This window comes from Xenopus laevis, chromosome 6L (assembly GCF_017654675.1).
Source record: "Xenopus laevis strain J_2021 chromosome 6L, Xenopus_laevis_v10.1, whole genome shotgun sequence".
NCBI classification, from domain to species: domain Eukaryota; kingdom Metazoa; phylum Chordata; class Amphibia; order Anura; family Pipidae; genus Xenopus; species Xenopus laevis.
The window spans coordinates 47,605,138-47,624,275 of NC_054381.1; the positions used below are offsets into that span (position 1 = coordinate 47,605,138).

General features: G+C 36.9%; 1 protein-coding gene across 2 annotated transcripts in view; it reads right to left on the reverse strand.

Moving 5' to 3' along the window:
* The window catches only part of znf385d.L (zinc finger protein 385D L homeolog), a 191,649-nt gene that overhangs the window by 53,464 nt on the left and 119,047 nt on the right, over positions 1-19,138 (reverse strand). For both annotated transcript variants that reach the window (XM_018267446.2, XM_041566004.1), the window contains one exon: positions 4,252-4,414. In XM_018267446.2, the coding sequence (XP_018122935.1) occupies positions 4,252-4,414 (163 nt within the window). The remainder of the gene's footprint in view (positions 1-4,251; positions 4,415-19,138) is intronic.

Here is a 19,138-nt window from a genome sequence, read left to right on the forward strand (position 1 = left end):
GTAGAGGAGCAGAGCAAGCAACTTGGAAATATGTAGGATAGAGTAGGAGTATAATATGTCAGGGTCATAAGTTTGAATTTTATTCTGAAAGAAGACAGAGACTGACAGAGTGGCATGGTAGAAGAAGAGCAGCTCCCGAGATGTACAGGTATGAGCCTCTTGGCAGCTTTTATGACGGAATGGATAGTCTCTAGGGGAAAAGGTCAGTTAACTGAGTTACAGTAGTTGATACATAATATGAATGACGAGAATACATTAGAATCTTAGCGGCATCTTGGGCAATACATGATGTAATTTTGAAAATATCCCTTAGGTGACATGATTTTATTAGACTGGATATAAGGATTGAAGGACAGAACAAAATCAAGGATAACACCAAGACACTGGGGATTAGAGAAATAATAGTTTTCAGTGGGAGCAGACTATCTGGGGTATTAAGGGTGTAAAATGGGGAAAAAATAACATTTGTATCTTGAAGAGCTTAATTTAAGGTAGCATCAAGATATCTAAATATAAATAGCAAAGGAATAGCTTTAGTCATTGTAAACACTTAAGTAGTTTGAGATAAAGAGAAGCAGACAATCATTACCAAGATAGGGGACCAAGAGAGGGTTTTTAGAATAGGGATGATGAGTGCATGTTTAAATTGAGAGGGAAATAATCCATTTGAGAGGGAAAGATTAAATAGATTTCCAGCATTAGCCTTCATGAAATCCCAGCAGCAGTTTAAAAAGATATTCATGTGAATGCAGAAAAATTAGACAGTGACTATGTTTATCCCAGTATAAAACCTCCTGCATTTTTGTGAAGATTTTCTTCAACCCTACCTTTAGTTTTCAGCAAAAAATTGAATGAATCAGCATATCAAATTTATAATGTATGTGCTAAAGGTACTCTTGATATAACATTAAATAACATTTTTCTGTCTATCAACACAGATAAGTAATTCAATTTAAATTCCAATAGAAGATACTCAAAATAGTGTACATAGATTTCACTGGCTGGAAATATAATGTAGTGTTTTCCTTAATATGCTGTATTATTGAATGTTTTCTGTTACGGCAGAAAAACATTTTCAGTGCAAACAGAGTTTTAGAGAATTGCTTTTCCAGTATTTTCTGAACTGAATTGTGGATGCAATGGTTATGTTTAACTTTTCCACAAAGGCCAATTATTTCCTTAGCATATACCTATGAAATCTTCATTGGCTCAGGCTAAACATTTTGTCCATTCTGTGGCTTCCTGCTCACTTCTGTAGGATCCAATCATTAACCCTTTAAACACCAGCTTCTGGTAGTTAGCTTGCCATAGTGTTTGTCTGACTGTTGGAAATAACGTCTTGCAACCACACCACAGGCTTGATCATAATACCTAATGGTTGGCTGTAAATGTTTCTCTCCAGTGGAATCTCCATGTAGTTAATAACTGGGTTCTTAGAAGCTGGGTATTGTACTATATAGCATGCAGCTGGGCACGTGAGTAATAAGCAGTAAGATTTCAGGGCTGAGCATAAAAAGGAACTATGTGGTTCATGATAGGAATAGTTAATTGCATGATGGAATGCAGAACTGGAGTGATAAAATAATATTCATAGTGTGCAGTAATTGTTTAAGGCTCTTTTCCAATATGACTAACTGATGGCCACAGTGGGATAGACAGGGTAGACAGTAAAGTGACAAAATAAATATATACAAATATGTTTAACCCTTTAAATGTCACAGATCATAGATTCTACAATCTGCACCACTTCCATGTTTGGGAGCGGAGGAGTGGCTTGTAAAGCTGTTTCTCCATCCCCACTGATTCCCCCACCCCTAGGCAACAAGCAGAGTGGGGCAATCAGCCAGAAAACCAAAGGCAGCAGCAGGCACGTGAAACCTCCATGTCCTGTTGCTGCGCTGGCTTCCTGGACCTCTCTGCACCGCCCCATTGGATCCTGATGGTACAGCAGGCTCTTCCTCTTCTAGAGATCCCTTCAGACTGATCTTCTGCTCCTACACCAGGTCAGTATTACACACACACACACACACACACACAAACATACAATTTTTACACTAAAACACACTTACATTTGCACTTATACACACACAAATACATTTTTGGGGGTCACACACTGACAAGCACACATAACACAATTTGCCAAGTGTAGAACACAAGCACACACACAATTTTGTGACTTTTTTGACTGCATTGTCTCTTTTTTTGGATTACTGCCATTGCGAACAGCATATTTGCACTGCACAATACCTTTGTATGGTATTTGGTTGATTATATTACAATTTTGCTGATTATGGTGAATTTCTTGTCATTTAATTGAATTTTTTGCCAATTTATTGCATTTTCATCTCTGTATAAGTGTTCCTTTGTTTTTGTCCATAAAACCTATTTGGTCAAGTGAAAAATATTCATACTGTAATTTTGAGTGCTGACTACACAAGGTGAAAAAACCAAAGTGTTAATTGTAGTGGTTTTATTGGATTTTAGTGATTTTATGTAATGTTGCACTGTTGTTACTTGTTTTTGCCCATTGAAATTTTGCCTGCTATATATCCATTTGCGTGCCTCTGTAAACCACATAGTATGGTAAATCTATGCATGTTGGGAATGAAACTGTTTGGTAAACTTCAAAAACATCAAAACTTGAGGTTTTCCAAATCAGTTGAATTTTTGTGCATAAAATAAAATATATTTCTGGTATAAATCCCTATATCGTGAAAAATAACATCTTATTTAGAGCTCCAAATCTTGTTCCAGAACTGGACATACACACAATTTAGTCAGATTTAGAAAGCTCAGGTTCTTTGGTGAAAAAAATGTATACTTTTCCTAGGTAAACTAAAAAAATCCCCCTCCCCAGGAAATTCCCCTAAAATGAGAGAGCACAACATGTTCAAAAAATGTCTGACACAAATGAAATGCAAAATTCTGCTGGCACTTTAAGGTTAATATTTTGTAGGGGAACATTCATACCATAAACAGACAATTGTGACAATAAGGGGCAAATTTACTTAAGGTCAAATATTGAGGGTTAATTAATTTAACTGTTGAAGTTAAATCCTTCGACTTCGTATATCGAAGTCGAAGGATTTAGCGCTATTCATTCGATGGAACGATTAAATACTTTGAATCGTTCAATTCGAAGGTTTTTAATCCATCGATCGAACGATTTTTGTTCAACTTCGGTAGCTTTTAGGTGGCAAACTAAAAAATCATACAAAAAAATCATAAAATATATCATTTAAACCTCACTGCTATGCCCTGATTTTTGCCACCATATACACATTGTCTAATAAGAGAGTATTTCCATCTGGTCTTCTAAGAAACAGCAAGTCTTAATGCAGAGGTAATAGGGCTAGTTCATATAAACTACTTTCACTCAGGGGCACATTTACTTAGGGTCGAATACCGAGGGTTAGTTAACGAAGTAACAAATATCGAGTCGAAGGATTTACCGCATTTCCTTCGTTCGTACGATCGAAGGAAAAATCGTTCGATCGAACGATTACATACTTCGAATCTAACGATTCTAAGGATTTTAATCCATCGATCGAACGATTTTTCTTCGATCAAAAAAAGCTAGGAAAGCCTATGGGGACCTTCCCCATAGGCTAACATTGATGCTCGGTAGGTTTTAGGTGGCGAAGTAGGGGGTCGAAGTTTTTTTGTAAAGAGACAGTACTTCGACTATCGAATGGTCGAATAGTCGAATGATTTTTAGTTTGAATCGTTCGATTCGAAGTCGAAGTCATATTCGAAGGTCGAAGTAGCCCATTCGATGGTCGAAGTAGCCAAAAAAAACATTCGAAATTCGAAGTTTTTCCTCTATTCCTTCACTTCATCTACTACAATGAATGAAGATTTGCCCTACCCTATAAAACAAGCACTGCATTATCTTTACATTTGTAGCATTAAATCTCATAACTAGGAATTATAAAAAATTATTATAAAAAATTATAAAAAAATTATAATTTTTTTTTTGGGGTTATCGTATGCAAACAACTGCATTTACAAATATTTGAGTTATACAATTGTATAAGGTGTTTTATAGCTTTGTACAGAAAACAGAAGTATGACAAGTAATCTCCAAGTAATTGCCTTTGTCTCAAAAGTAAAGGAAAGGAGATAGAAATCAATAAGGAAGGGATGATGAAGCAGCGGTGAATCAATGTGACAGGCACATAGCCAGACAGATAGTTACACAAGAAAACATATAAACAAACAACAAGAAAGAAGTAAAGATTATCACTTAACCTGTTTTCTCAGAGATACCATTCATGGTATTAGTAGGGAAGGATGTGATGATAGTCTTTGCAATGTCCTTGGTAGCAGCAGATTTTTGCTTATTTTTCATGGCTTCCAGTGCTTTAAGTTTCTTGGCATGTTTTGTTCCTTTAAAGTGGGCTGTAGCCTGGCTCTATAAAGAAGAACACAATAAATCATCAGACTCATTTCCATTTGCATTTTTGATACTGATAATGTTCAACACCAGGGCAGTGTTACAATCTGTTTTAGTTTTACTGTTTATTCAATTTCTTCTATTTTCTAATATGTGTGCAATGTATTGTTGCCTTTACTATACCAATCCAGATGGTGTCCTAGAATTGTAAGGCATTAGCACAGTGGAAGCAATATGGATTTGTGAACCAAAAATATGATATTTCGGAAAAGAAGATGGTTGATTTTTTTATAAAGACACAAGGATTTGTTGTAATTAAATAACAAGGATTTCTACTCAATTTTGAATTATATTCTCTAGATCCTTAAATGAAAATAGCTCATTCAGCATAGACATTGCTACGGTACATGAGCAAAAGTACTTCTGTCAGGAAAATGCCCAGGGTAATGCCAGATGTTTTCCCGCGTTTTTCCTATTAGAAGTGCTATCAAACAGATTTCCCATAGCACATTTCACAAGTCTAATGTTTTACATATTGTAACTCCATATAGTTATCAGATTTGCTAAATACAGCAAAATTTAGCTGATTAACAAACCATGTACTAGGATTTCAGTTTTAAATTCAGTCTAAATCTGGTAAGAACACAGGTATGTCAAACATAAAATTTTTATCAAAATATTGAAAGAGTTAATGAATTGACACAATTTAAAATCAGATAAACGTATCAGTTAATCAGATTGTGTTAGTTTGTAACTATGTTAAACAAGTTGCAAGACCAAGACCATGCACATGCTCAGTGTGGTCTGGGCTTCTGTTGGGAGGCTAAGCTAATTTCTGCCATAGAAGCCAATACAACAAGACTGATTAATAATCAGAATATGCAGACTGCACTGGGTCTGCAGATACGAATCTCTACACAGTCTCCGGCTGCTCTACAGGGAAACAAACAAAGCTGCTCGAGTTCTGGGAAATAAGGAGGGGGCTCCCCCTGTTGTTTGAAAGTATGATAGTTTCCCTGCAGAGCAGCTAGGGACCGTCTGAAGTTTCCTATCCTCAGCAGTCAGAGAAAAGGGAGAATTTCTTATAAAAATGGTAGAAATTTTTTAATTAAGGTATATTGGAGATAGATTTGTTTTTCATTAAAGAAAGTGAAAAAGGGATTTAATTTATTTGCCTTTACATTCCCTTTAAACTGGAGTGACTATTGACCATAGAATAAAGCCAATGCCATTTAAGGTATACTTCCATTTCCCCTGTTTTTGCCTAGTTATTTACAAAAGCCCAGCTTTCAGAATAATGCTCTTCATATACCTTACTTTGCACTGCTCTTTCAATTTGAAATTGACATGATTGTTCAGGACCATTCAACTCAACAGTTTAAAGATGTTAACATGACAGGCACAGTATTACTGCTATGATGGAATCACAAATGACCTTCGCATTTTTTAGCTTATATTTCAATACTGGCCATTAAAAGGCATGTAAATTCTCAGAGAAAATTTAGCTCTTTATCAAAGTGTTGGCCTTTGGAACAAATTAGCTTTTTCTTTTTCACCAACACAGCTGTTACACTGGCCTTTTGCTGTTGAGTATCATATATATATATATATATATATGTTACTCACCATTTTGCCAATACAATAAATGTTGGCATAGAAAATGGCATTTTGAATGTAGCCTACACTGTTCAGTATAGTGCCGCGGGGCCACTGATGCTATATAGATTGAGCAATAAGCTCTGAATAGGATGCGTCTCCATGGTAACCCAGCAGTGCGGATGAAAGATGCTAACAATGACTGGCACTGGTGGTGCCCTTTGCAAAGAACGATCAGAATTAGGATGGATCACTTACCCCTGTATTGTCAATAGTGCTTCTGTACTTTCTTACTTTCTCTACAGATGACTGGCGATTACTTTGGTTTATTGTTACTTTTTCATTATTTATCATTATGCTATATATATATATATATATATACTGTATATACCAACCAAACAAATCTGCACTCCTCCAATTAATTCTATAAACATCCGCCCGGGTGCTGCTCCTGGGATTAGCAATATAGAAACAAGGACGTTGGTAGCGCACTCCAGGGACTTGTATATAATAGAAAATCCTTTTATTGTTTATGGCATAATGATCAATGTTTCGGCTCCCCTCTAGAGCCTTTCTCTCTATATATAGACAAATAGGTATGGGACCTTTTATCAAGAATTCTTGGGACCTGGGGTCATAGAAAATCATGTAAGCATTAAATAAACCCAATAGGCTGGTTTTGCTTCCAATAAGGAGTCATTATATCTTAGATCAAGTACAAGGTACTGTTTTATTATTACTGTGAAAAAATAAATCATTGGATAAAATAGAGTCTAATATTTATCAAAGAGTGAAGTTAGAGATCGCACAGTCTGGTAGTGTGAAATACCTGCTCTTTCCATTCATTTCAATGGGATTTTTAAATGAATGGAGAGAGGCGCTTTTTCACTCTAGCAGACTATGGTGATCTCTAACTTCACTCTTTGATAAATATACTCCTAAGGGAAATAGTAATTAACGTGTGTGTGTCAACAGATGTGCTTCTCTTTGAAGAGGGCTAAAAGCCATTGCACCAGATATTGTCCACCACAGTATTTATAAAGCTCCCCAGTGAGTCCATGGTTTGTTTTTTTTGTTTTTTTTTGAATGGCAGTATTTTAATCTGGTAAATCACCTGTTCTTATTTATTTATGGGATATCTGACCCACTAATAGTCTGATAGCACTGTCCTAGACTGACAGATCTACATCAAACGAAGCACTAAAGCGGCACAAAAACGAATACAGTATAATATATCTGGAAATTTCACAAACTACATAAGAATAAAGGCTGCAAATATGAAGTTTCCCTCAAAATCAAAACTACAGTGAAACCTCAGCTTTAAGTCCTCCGATTTTCAGTTTTCCAGCATTTTACATTGTTTATTTGTGGTCCCACCAATTTATAATGCATTTCAATTGGTGCATTTCCCTGATTTAATGTTTTCCCGGATTTTACATCAACATTTTGTCCTGATGTACCCAAAAACTATTTTTATTCCTCTATTGTGAAATTAAGAGGTTTAAAATTCTAACCAGATGTATATTTTGCCATGGTTCTGCCTGTAAATGGTCAATTCCAATTAGTCTGCCCCTTATACAGTCCTGTACCAATCATGTATTGCTTTAGGTTGTGTATGTGACTGACAGAGAGGCCTTGCACATGCCCCCCATTTTGTAACATTAGCGCTGCAATGCTTAACCCTCGTCATTAATCCAGTAAATATTGAATCTCAAAGTAAAACAGACTCCGGTGCTTATATCCTGCACCAGTACTTGAAGAGTACAGTACTTTAACACATTTCCCTGATTTTACATTTTCTGGATTTTACATAACTTTTTCCTAGTCCCTTGAAAATTGTAAAATGGGGGTTCTACTGTATAATGAAAATCATTACAGTAGAAGACACAACAACCCCTAAGCCTATGCATTCATGTAAACAATGCACACGGGAACAGCCCTCACACACACCTAATAAAGTAGATTTTTTTTAACCAAATTTCATTTTATCAAATATCAAATTGGGTAATCCTGGATTATTCCCAAGACTTCAGTATTTTCCCTGTGTATCTAAACTTTTTTGACTGTCAGGGACCTCCTTTCTGACAGACTGTTTTTTTTATTGTGTGTGAATAGTCAAACGCCATCTATGAGAAGTGCAGCGCATTATCACCTGTCTGTATCCTGATTCCCCCGAAGTATATTCCGTGCAGTGAGAAAGGATTGGAACAATTATTTTCAGTGCAAAAATGTAGTTATTAAATCACCCTTGAATCAATTAAATTACCCTTGTAATGTGTTATTGTCATATGTGCCCATGGCTGATCAACCCAAAATTTCTGTTGCATTCGTTTTTTTTTTTTGTTTGTTTATGTCTAAATTCAAAATAAGAAAATGTGTAACTTGTTGTTAATGACAGCCAGCATAGTGGAGCATAACTATAGCTGAACAGTAAGAAAGCTCATCATTAATCACATCCTACAGAAACCTTTTACAGAGCAAATCTGTATTCATTATTTTCAAACCTGTAATCAAAATGTAATCTATCAGTCTTTATACATAAATGAATGCAAATTGTTTAAGCAAGAATAAGCAGAGAGTTGATTACTCTTTTTTTGCCTGTAATGCAAAGTGATGGGTGTCTAATGATCTGTAGTACAATTATGCTATGTTTTATTGTGTATCTGATTGGTGTGCTAAATTACTCTCTTTTTGCTTATGAGTCTTTTATATATTTTCTTTTATATTTCTTTTTGGTTACAAGCTACATAGATATATCAGACAGTTTAAACTACGTTTACTAAATGAAATATTTGTCATAGCGATGTCTCTAGAACACACAAAATGTTGCCATTGTAAAACCATAACCCCCCATAACCACATTTTCTCACTCTTCACGCTACTTCTTTGCTCTGGTTCCAATGTAATGTACTAGTTTGACCCGCTCGCAAAAAAATAGGCAGTCATAGTTTTATGGTATAACCCTATAGCAGCTATGAGAAAACTGAAAGCTGTTTCTTCTTTGTAGTAATGTATATGAAAAGTTTTTCATCTATTTATGCCCAAACAATGTAAGACAATGTCCATTGCCTCTTATAACGAGAATATAACACAAAAGGAAATTGATGGGAGGGGAAAAGGAAAGCTGAAATGAATCTACCCGAGTGTCAGTTATGAAGGCGACATTGTTGGTAATATCTTCATAGATATTGATTATAGTGGACAAAAGGAAAATAATTACACCTTTGCTTCTTAATATTTTCAGTATACAATGAAACCTCAATTTTACATCCCCTGATGTAAAGTTTCCCCTCATTTTACATGGTTGTTTTGTGGTCCCACCTATATAGTGCATAATACATTTCCCTGATTTTACACCATTTTCTTCTGTATACAAACAGAAAATACACAATGAAAGTATAATGTTGTCTTCAGCTAGCCATCAACAACACTTATTTAGTTTTGGCCATTCTGCATAAGCTATTTAATTATACTGATCAAATAATGTGCATAAATACAAACAGAAGTACTTAGCCCTCCCATTAGAATTAATCTGTCTACAATTCACTAAAAAACATTTTGGCTATATTGGCATGGCCAATAAACAGATTCTTTAGCCAGGATACTTGCCAGATGACATCAGATGCATAACATAGTAACATAGTAAGTTAGGTTGAAAAAAGACACACGTCAAGTTCAACCTTTTAACTTTTTTAACCTGCCTAACTGCCAGTTGATCCAGAGGAAGGCAGAAACCCCATCTGAAGCCTCTCCAATTTGCCTCAGAGGGGGAAATAATTCCTTTCTGACTCCAAAATGGCAATCGGACCAGTCCTTGGATCAACTTGTACTATGAGCTATTTCCCATAACCCTGTATTCCCTCACTTGCTAAAAAGCTATCCAACCCCTTCTTAAAGCTATCTAATGTATCAGCCTGTACCACTGATTCAGGGAGAGAATTCCACATCTTCACAGCTCTTACTGTAAAAAACCCCTTCCGAATATTGAGGCAGAACCTCTTTTCTTATTTAGGCAGAACCTCTTTTCTACAGTTACACTTGTAAGGCAAAAAAAGAAGTGAGAAATAAATGCTTTTCTTAAACAAATGCTCCCCACGCTGCCTCTGAATTCAAGTCAATTTATTTCTGTCTATTGGTTCAGCGGTTTAGCAGCTGGTGTGATCTTGGGGTGCTCCACATATACAAGCAAATACACTATCATGACAGGACCAAACATTTCAAACGAGATTGTAAAATCACAGATTAAATCAGTCCTAAACAACGAATATTGACACTTTTATTGCCTTGCATAAGAATGTATTTTAAAAATTCCACATCCTTGAACCAGTTTACCATACAACAACGGCTGTCAGTTATCTGTGTAACAATACAGAAAGTGAATCTGTTTTATTGCAGCCAACCCATATGTTATATTAATAATTGGAAAAGTATTAGGGATCTAAGTGCCTTTATATCCTTGCTGTTAAATATTTTAATTGGCACCTACGGTACTGTACAAATTTGGCAGCAGACAGCAAGCAGTCAGCCTCTCGCAGTATTCAGATGTATACATTTTCAATCTGTAGATTTGCATTAAAATACACAAAGTACAAGGACAGTTACTGTATTATAAGGTTACGATGAATGTTTCTTTTTTTTTTCTTTTACATTAGTAGTTCACACAATATTGTTCTTCCACTTGAGATGAAAATTAGATGCAATTGAAATTGGCTCTATAGGTCCCAGTTAAACCTCCTATAATTTACCATATATACCTGCTTTGACTGCAGTGGAGGTAAGTACTGGTATGTGTTTATTGCAAGGCTGGTCAAATATCTACTGGACTGCAATTTGATAGAGTTAAACATATGGTATCTGTCCTCATGGCATCCACATTAGTTGTGTACAAGTTGTGATGTAGGTGCTTAGTGGGTGCCTGCAATTATAGCCATTATAGCCATATGCCATAAAGCAAGGAAATAACACTATCGTGGATTATTTAGTTCTGCTTTTCTAATTTGCATTTAGTAAATGTGCCCTTATGAATTCTATTGGAAAGTACATTTCCAGATTACACTACGTTCACCATTAGAGTAGCAATGCACATTCTTACTCAAATCCTGATGCAGAAATGTGATTGACTATATCAGATTCCTTCTTTTGAATGGGTTTCCACACGGGATCACTTGATGGTGATGCTTAACCCTAACAGGCCTTGTCATAATGACAAATTTAACATTATTATTATCTTTGGCCTTTTGGAATACAACAAATTATACACAGAAAATAACTTTTGTTACAAAAGTGACAAATAGACTAAATATGTTGTGTACACATTTCGCGTATATACACTCAACACAAACATACCTGGATACTCTAATTTCACAGTGCTTTGCTGTTATTTGCACTTCTACCATTCTATATATCTTCAATTTTCACTTTTCTACACTTCTACTATCTAGTTGTAAGACTATTTCTTACAGAAAGTTCATACACATGAACCATTATTATATCCCCCTATATCTTATTAAATTGTTCTGTTTGTACAATAAATTAGCTGTTCCATGGACAGTGTAGTGACTAGATGGCCTTCACTGATAAAATGTCAGCAGTTGTACGCACACTACTTTAGCTATACCTTGTTTTGCGCATTAACTATGTATGGGTATATATCTTACATTTATTCCCCATGCATAATTCACTGGTTTATTAAACAATACTTTATAGGTACATAGTTACATATTTAAGTTGGGTTGAAAAAATACCAAAATCTATCAAGTTTAACCCCTCCAAATGAAACCTAGTGCACATACCTACACACACCCACTGAAACTATATATACCAATATTTATACTAATTGTAGATCTTAGTATAACTATAGCCTTGGATATTATGCTTGTCCAAGAAATCATCCAAACCTCAATGTCTTTACTGTGAAGGACCACCTACACTGCATCCAATGAAAATGATTTTCCTCTAATCTAAAGGGATGGCCTCTGATCCAATGATCCATGTTATGGAAAAATAGATCTCCCGCTAGCAGTCTATTATGCCCTCTAATTTACTAAGAGTAATCATGTCACCTTGCAAGCATCTTTTCTTCAGAGAAAACAATGATGCTGATGCTGATGCTCAAGCAGGAAATCCCCTGGCCTACCTAATCCTCACCCCAACTGGAAAATTCTCACCATTTGCCATTTTCTGCACAAGTCGGATGCATACTAAATAATGGCAGGTTGTAGATGTGCATATGATGGAATCCTAGACCTAAACAAAGTTAAAATATTAAAGTGCATGCATCTCACCATCTGTCCTGGCATGAAGAAAACAAAAGCAGACCAGTTAACATTTTAGATATCCAAAATCATGCAAAAAAACAGTCCCAGTTGATCCAAGTTTTCCAGTTAGCAAAGTATGATTTTTTTATGTAGCATGATCAAATTGAATACAAAGAGGAAAACTAATATCCAGTGGTAAGACCAAGGGGCACATTTACAAAGCTCGAGTGAAGGATTCGAATTAAAAAAACTTCGAATTTCGAAGTGTTTTTTGGGCTACTTCGACCATCGAATGGGCTACTTCGACCTTCGACTACGACTTCGACTACGAATCGAACGATTCGAACTAAAAATCATTCGACTATTCAACCATTCGATAATCGAAGTACTGTCTCTTTAAGAAAAACTTCGACCCCCTAGTTCGGCAGCTAAAAGCTACCGAACTCAATGTTAGCCTATGGGGAAGGTCCCCATAGGCTTGCCTGCGTTTTTTTGATCGAAGGATATTCCTTCGATCGCAGGATTTGCGCTAAATCGTTCGACTTCGATATTCGAAGTCGAACGATTTTAGTTCCTGGTCGAATATCGAGGGTTAATTAACCCTCGATATTCGACCCTTAGTAAATCTGCCCCCAAGACTCAAGATGGCAAGACTGCAACCATATGAAGAAAAATACATAATTCTGGGGTGACGGAACGAATATTTTTCTTATTGGTGACATTTTTGATCTGTACATTTAAAGGAGTGGTTCACATTTAAGTTAACTTTTAATAAGTTATAGAATGGCCAATTCTAATCAACTTTTTAATTGGTCTTCATTATTTATGGTTTACAGTTTTTGAATTATTTGCCATCTACTTGCTTTCCAGCTTTCAAATGGGGGCAACTGACCCCATCTAAAAACAAATGCTGTGTAAGGCTACAAATGTATTGTTATTGCTACTTTTTATTGCTCCTCTTTCTATTCAGGGCCTCTCCTATTCATATTCCAGTTTATTATTCCAATCAATGCATGGTCCCTAGGGTAATCTGGACCCTAGCCACCAGATTGCTGAAATTGCAAACTGGGGAGCTGCTCAATAAAAACCTTAATAAATAAAAAATTCTAAATAAAAAAGCAACTGCAAATTGTCTCAGAATTTTACTCTCTACATCATACTAAAAGTTAACTCTAAGGTGAGCAACCACTTAAGCCACATGGTTTGCGTGAGTCTGAAAATTATTAGCATGACTGCTGCATTTAAAGTCAAGTGATATATACATTACAATTTTCTATTATTTTAAAGTTATTCTAAATATTTGTCATTGAACGTAATATCTATCTGCCTTTACTGCAGTGCTATTTGTGATGCAGTATTCTGCTCAGGGCTGGATTTACATGGCAGGCACCCCTAGGCCTGCTACATTCGTCCCTACTGTCCCCTTCCTTTTTATTCCCACAAATTTTCATCAGGACCGGAACAATGGGGATTGGTGCTTGGGAAATTATAAAAATCTCCTGCACATCCCTAGTGTTTCTGAACCAATGTGGGTGTGGTTTGGTGGCCTTTCCACAAATCAGGGCCTGATTCTGCTCCAGCCAAGACCCCTGTTCCCACTATGACATTCATTCTATGTGATTAACATAGCCAAGGAGGTTAACCTGATAAATTCAAGTATGCAAGTTATCAGGTAAACCTCCTTGGCTGGAAGAGAGCTGACTACTGTTACATGTAATCAATGGTACACAAAGTCAGAATCAGCAATGCAGAGAATAGCAAAGGATGCATAGATAATACAGTTAATAGTAAGTTCTGCAAATAACATTGAAAATCTGTAATGAATATGTATCAGGACATAAACTAAATAAATTTGCTTTCATTCTGTGAAATTTATATTTCAGTTTACAACACCTTGTAATAAAAATATAGCCATGTGCAGCAAAATCTCATTAGGCACCTGACATCATTGAACAAAAAGAAAATGATTTAAATGACCTGAGATGGGTTAAGCATTCACCAGAACTCATGTGCAAACCTCAGTAACAAGGCTTTAAACAATCTCACTGTGATCAGTAATAAGAATTGAACATCTTTTTCAAGTTTCTTACATTGCATTGCAATGTTGCATAATTCCCATTAAAACTAGAGACAAAGACAAGCTGTCAAATTGAAATATAACATTGACTAACTGGTGATTTTAATTCAGTACAGTGAATTAATGACAAGGAAGATAACAAACAGAATAATAGCTGGAATTATAGAATATGGACATTGTGAATGTTAACGGAAAAAGAACACTTCAAATTGAATCAGATTTGTAATAGATTTTAATAATATGTGTGAAGTGTACATTCTATTTATTATCCGATTAGCATAAAGAAATCTTTCACACCTAGTTTAGGAACAGTCAGGCCCGGATTTGCGGAAAGGCCACCAAGGTGGCAGGATTTTAGGGCCCAGCATGTTACCCAATCACACCCACATTGGTTCAGAATCACTGGGGATGCACAGGAGATATGATGTTTTTTAAACTTCCCATGTGTCAATCCCCATTGCTCCAAAAATTTGCGTGAATAAAAGGGAGGGGATGAGGCAAGAACGACAGCAGGTCTAGAGGCACCCACTATGTAAATCCGGCCCTGGAAACAGCAAACAACTCAATGGACAATATCCAGGTGACAATATTATTAAGCAAGTCCATTATGGTTATGGACTTAAATGAACCTTAATATTTGGAATAAACATCCTGATTTTTGAATTTTGTGTATTTAACAATTTGGGGGTCTGATTTAAGAATGCTTGAGCAGGTTCTTCCTAGTTTGAACACCTCAAGTGTTCTTCAAAAAAATTAAAGAAACCATAGAGAGTTTAGGAATTCTCACTCGAAGGCTTGAGCATTCTTAAAGTGATTGTAGGGATCTATAGGGTTAATGTTTTCCTATGGCTTTAAATGCCTACACTTCCTTGTTCTCTAGTTGCTGGGCAAAAGCCCGTGTATCTACTTTAGCTTATTGGCGTATTGTGTACAGTATATAATTTGCCGCAAGGGGCTGATAGCAAGTTCCTGCCACTAGTGCTGGGTAGAGGGCGGGGCTATTTCTTTCCCCTGTCACTCCAGGAGGGATTGGTTGCTAATGGGAGTCTGGTGCTCAGACCCCAGTAAAGAGCATGCCTTGGTAAAGTCGGGGATACAGGGACCCTGTGAATGAGGTGTAGTCATGACAGGGTAGTTGTCTGTACCAGCACTTTCTAGGAAAATGAAGCAGATAGAGCTAGTTTAGCAAGAGCAGCCTGGCTCCAACTAGGAGGGATAGCAGGGGGGTAGCTCTCCCCTCAGGCAAGACTGGTCTATAGTGTAGGGATCACAGACTAATAGGGATTTAGGGTTAGTGATTTCCCTGATCCAATGTGTGGGGATCCAGGTTACGGAACAGAGATCCTGAGGTGCATCTATCCATGTGGTAAATTATCTAAACAGGAATGTCACACGGTGCTGGCTCTGAATTGCTGTGATGTTACATGACATGTATGTGTATACCTCAAAGAATTTGCTCTTTAAGCGAATAAGACCTTCTGCAGTCCAATTTTTTTATTTAGTCACACAGCACAAGTGAGGTGTAGTTGCACAACACCATTCCATATAAAAAAAATATGGCTATTCTACTAACCATATTTGTTTAAGCAAGGTGAACCCCTCCAAGGTTGAAAGCAATTTCTAAGGGCTTCATGTAGATAACAGTGTTATAGTCCAATAATAATCAATCATATTCCTGTGGGAGGAGATAAAGAACCTTGTGGCAAAATGTATTTAGACAATGGCAGCATAGGTATGGTTAAAACTGCAAGCTGATCTAGTAATAGAAACAATGGGAAAAAAAAGAAAACAAATGTTGCATAAGTGCCCAATATTTCTATTAAACAAAAATAGGCTAAATTAAAAAATGAAGTTATAAAAGAAAGAAACACATAAACCAAGGTACATAATTTCAGAAAATAACATTATCTACATCTACATACTGTGCAATGCATATTCTACAAGTGCCAGGACAATTAAGCCTGTGAAATGCATGCAGTATACCAGCAAGGGTTTTGCTTTACAGTAAAGGTAGCCTATTGTGTTCTATACTAGGATTTCCTGTGCCAGGGATTTATCTCGATTTTCAAGCACTCGGCTATCTCCATGCAGAGCAGGTGTTTGCGGCTTGATGAACCCAGTCTACACCGAACGCTGATCAGAGAAAACATTGCTAATTGTTTTACAGGGAGTCTTTTAAAGGATCATAACAATTCAGTCATTTATGTCACACATAAATATATATAGTAGTGAGTCAATTTCTATAAGAAAGTTGCTAATCTTATTTACAATTGCTAGCGACACAGTGTTCCAGGTTAGATATCCAGGCCTACAAATAGGTGGATTGAAGTCGATGTTCAAAGCTTTCATAATGGCAGTGTCTGTGTACTACAATGACTAGTGAATAAATATTTTGGCAAAACTACAGTCTAAATGTATCTTCCAAAAGAATGTGAAATCTAAACAAAGTCCTAATATAATTTATGTTTCAAATGATAGGACCAAAAAAAAAAAGCCAACCAGATTGAACCAGTAGATGCCCAATACAAATCTATCATTGAGGCTAAAGCTGATAATGGGTTTGACTGCTTTGAAAAAGATAATCCTTACGAAAAGCTGGAAGATTTGGCTAAAGTCATGGTTGTTTTCATATCTCACAGAAATGTTCTACAACTGGATAATCCAATTCAAACCTTTGTACTAGACAACTGACATTTATTAACAGATTGAACTAACTGCAAAGGATCCAGCAACTGCCCATTTTGTAAAACAGGCAGAAAAAACTCTGCATTCTAATTGCCAGTTGCATTAAATGTGCAGGTGTGGGGTAGAGGGAGAATGAGGAGTAATGAACTGTAAATAGTATTTGAAGATTTTCATCCATCCAGGTCATGATCAGGGCTGGAACTAGGAGTACTCAGTAAAGGTACTTGCCTAGGGAGCAATGATGAGGAGGGGGTGCTGGGCATGTTCCTCTTTTGCCTGCCTTCTCCTAATTTTGGCTTATTTGAAGTCTGAATTCCGCACTCAGTTAGGTGGGGGTTCTTGTAATACAATGCACTCTCTCAACATGACATGATACCCACACATGTTGAGTGGGTGACAGTGTGGGGTGGAAGTTTGCTTTGGGCACCCCCAACCCCAGGCCCAGCACTGGTCATGATATACAGTATCTAGTAGAACAGGGTTGTTTCAGGGCCCAGTGTCACCCTCCTCGTTTTGTTTTTTTGCAGTGGAGTTGGACACTATAGCAAAGAGTGCACTAGAAGAGCTAAAATTCTGATTGAAATATCTGTATTTTAGCTCTTTAAATCACAAGCAGCAACTTTTGCTACCCCAGGTAACTCCATTACAGCACTGCTGCCTGAGTCTAAGGGTCAGGCCACACAGGGTATTTTGGGGAAATCACCTAGTTTTTGCTGTGACCAATCTCCCCAAACGCCTTCCCTGACTCTGCGCCGGCTAAAATGTAAAAACACCGGTGCTAATCATACGCGCCGATTCATTTCCGAAGTTGCCCGAAGTTTTCTCATGAGGCAACTTCGGGCGACTTCCGAAAATGAACCTGCGCGTGTGATTAGCGTTTTTTCATTCTAGGCTGCGCAGAGTTAGGGAAGGAGTTTGGGGAGATTGGTCGCCGCAAAAAATGAGGCGATAAGTCGCCAGGCAACCGAATCTCCCCAAAACGCCCTTTGTGGACTTATCCTTAAGCAAATGAGTATACTTATACATACACAGTGTTGGGGCCAGGACAGCCAGGCACATCGCCCCCTCCCCCATGAGCACTGCTTGCACAGTTACACAGACCAGTGAGTGAATAGCCACACACTGCTGAATTTTGACTTCAGAGAACAGAACTTGCCTTGGAATTCTGTGAGGTAAAACTCGACAGACTAGGGGTAGACGGCAGGGAAGGTATGTGCCTGGTGTCCCCCAAACTTTGCTCTCTAGCCATGTGCCTCTTCTGCCTCCCTCAAGTTCCAGGCCCTGTATATACATATTTCTACTACACAGGGGTGTAACCACAGAGGAAGTAGGTATAGGGGCCCCATGAGGACTTAATTTATATACAATTTCAAAAAATATTGTTAAAACAGGTCAGCCTGTAGATATTTTGGGGGCCTAAAAAATTGTTTGCTGTAGGGCCAGTAATATCTACCACTGCTACTACATACTGCATATAGTAATGCCTCTCAAACAGTAAGGCAATAGTGAAAAGAGTAGATTAAAACGTAACAATCGAACAATAAAATAAGTCAGTAGAGTAATATAGAGAATAATATAATAGAGATCCATGTGAACACCATACAACTGAAATCTTTTATCAATGTCCATAATGAACAATGGAAGTATACCCAAACATTATAGGTCCTCATTAACACACTCACTCAATAAATGTTATAATAAATGTGAAAACAAAGGTTTACAGTGTAAATCTTTAATAAGCATATATTTTAATAGCTAACATCTATGTATTCAGTAAGCACATAGAAACATTTCCAGATACTTACTGAATTAGAAACATTTATAAAAGAAAACAGCACTTGAGTTCACAGCTCCTTTGAGTACTAACTCCCAGTATGCTGAATAATCCCGGCAAACCCATATAAGCAAAATTATAGTCATTACAATGGACAATGCTCTGTCAGGGGCATGCAAATCATAGCATGGTGTTAACATTGGCTTTTTGTGTGTTCATTTATGTGCAAAGATTTTACAGCAGCAGTTAGAAACTCTAGACGTCCTGCCTAGGACTGGATCTGAATAATTTGTGTTTGGTGCTTGGTCAGACATAATGAACAAACTGTCCCTTTCTTCTAATCTGTTAACTGC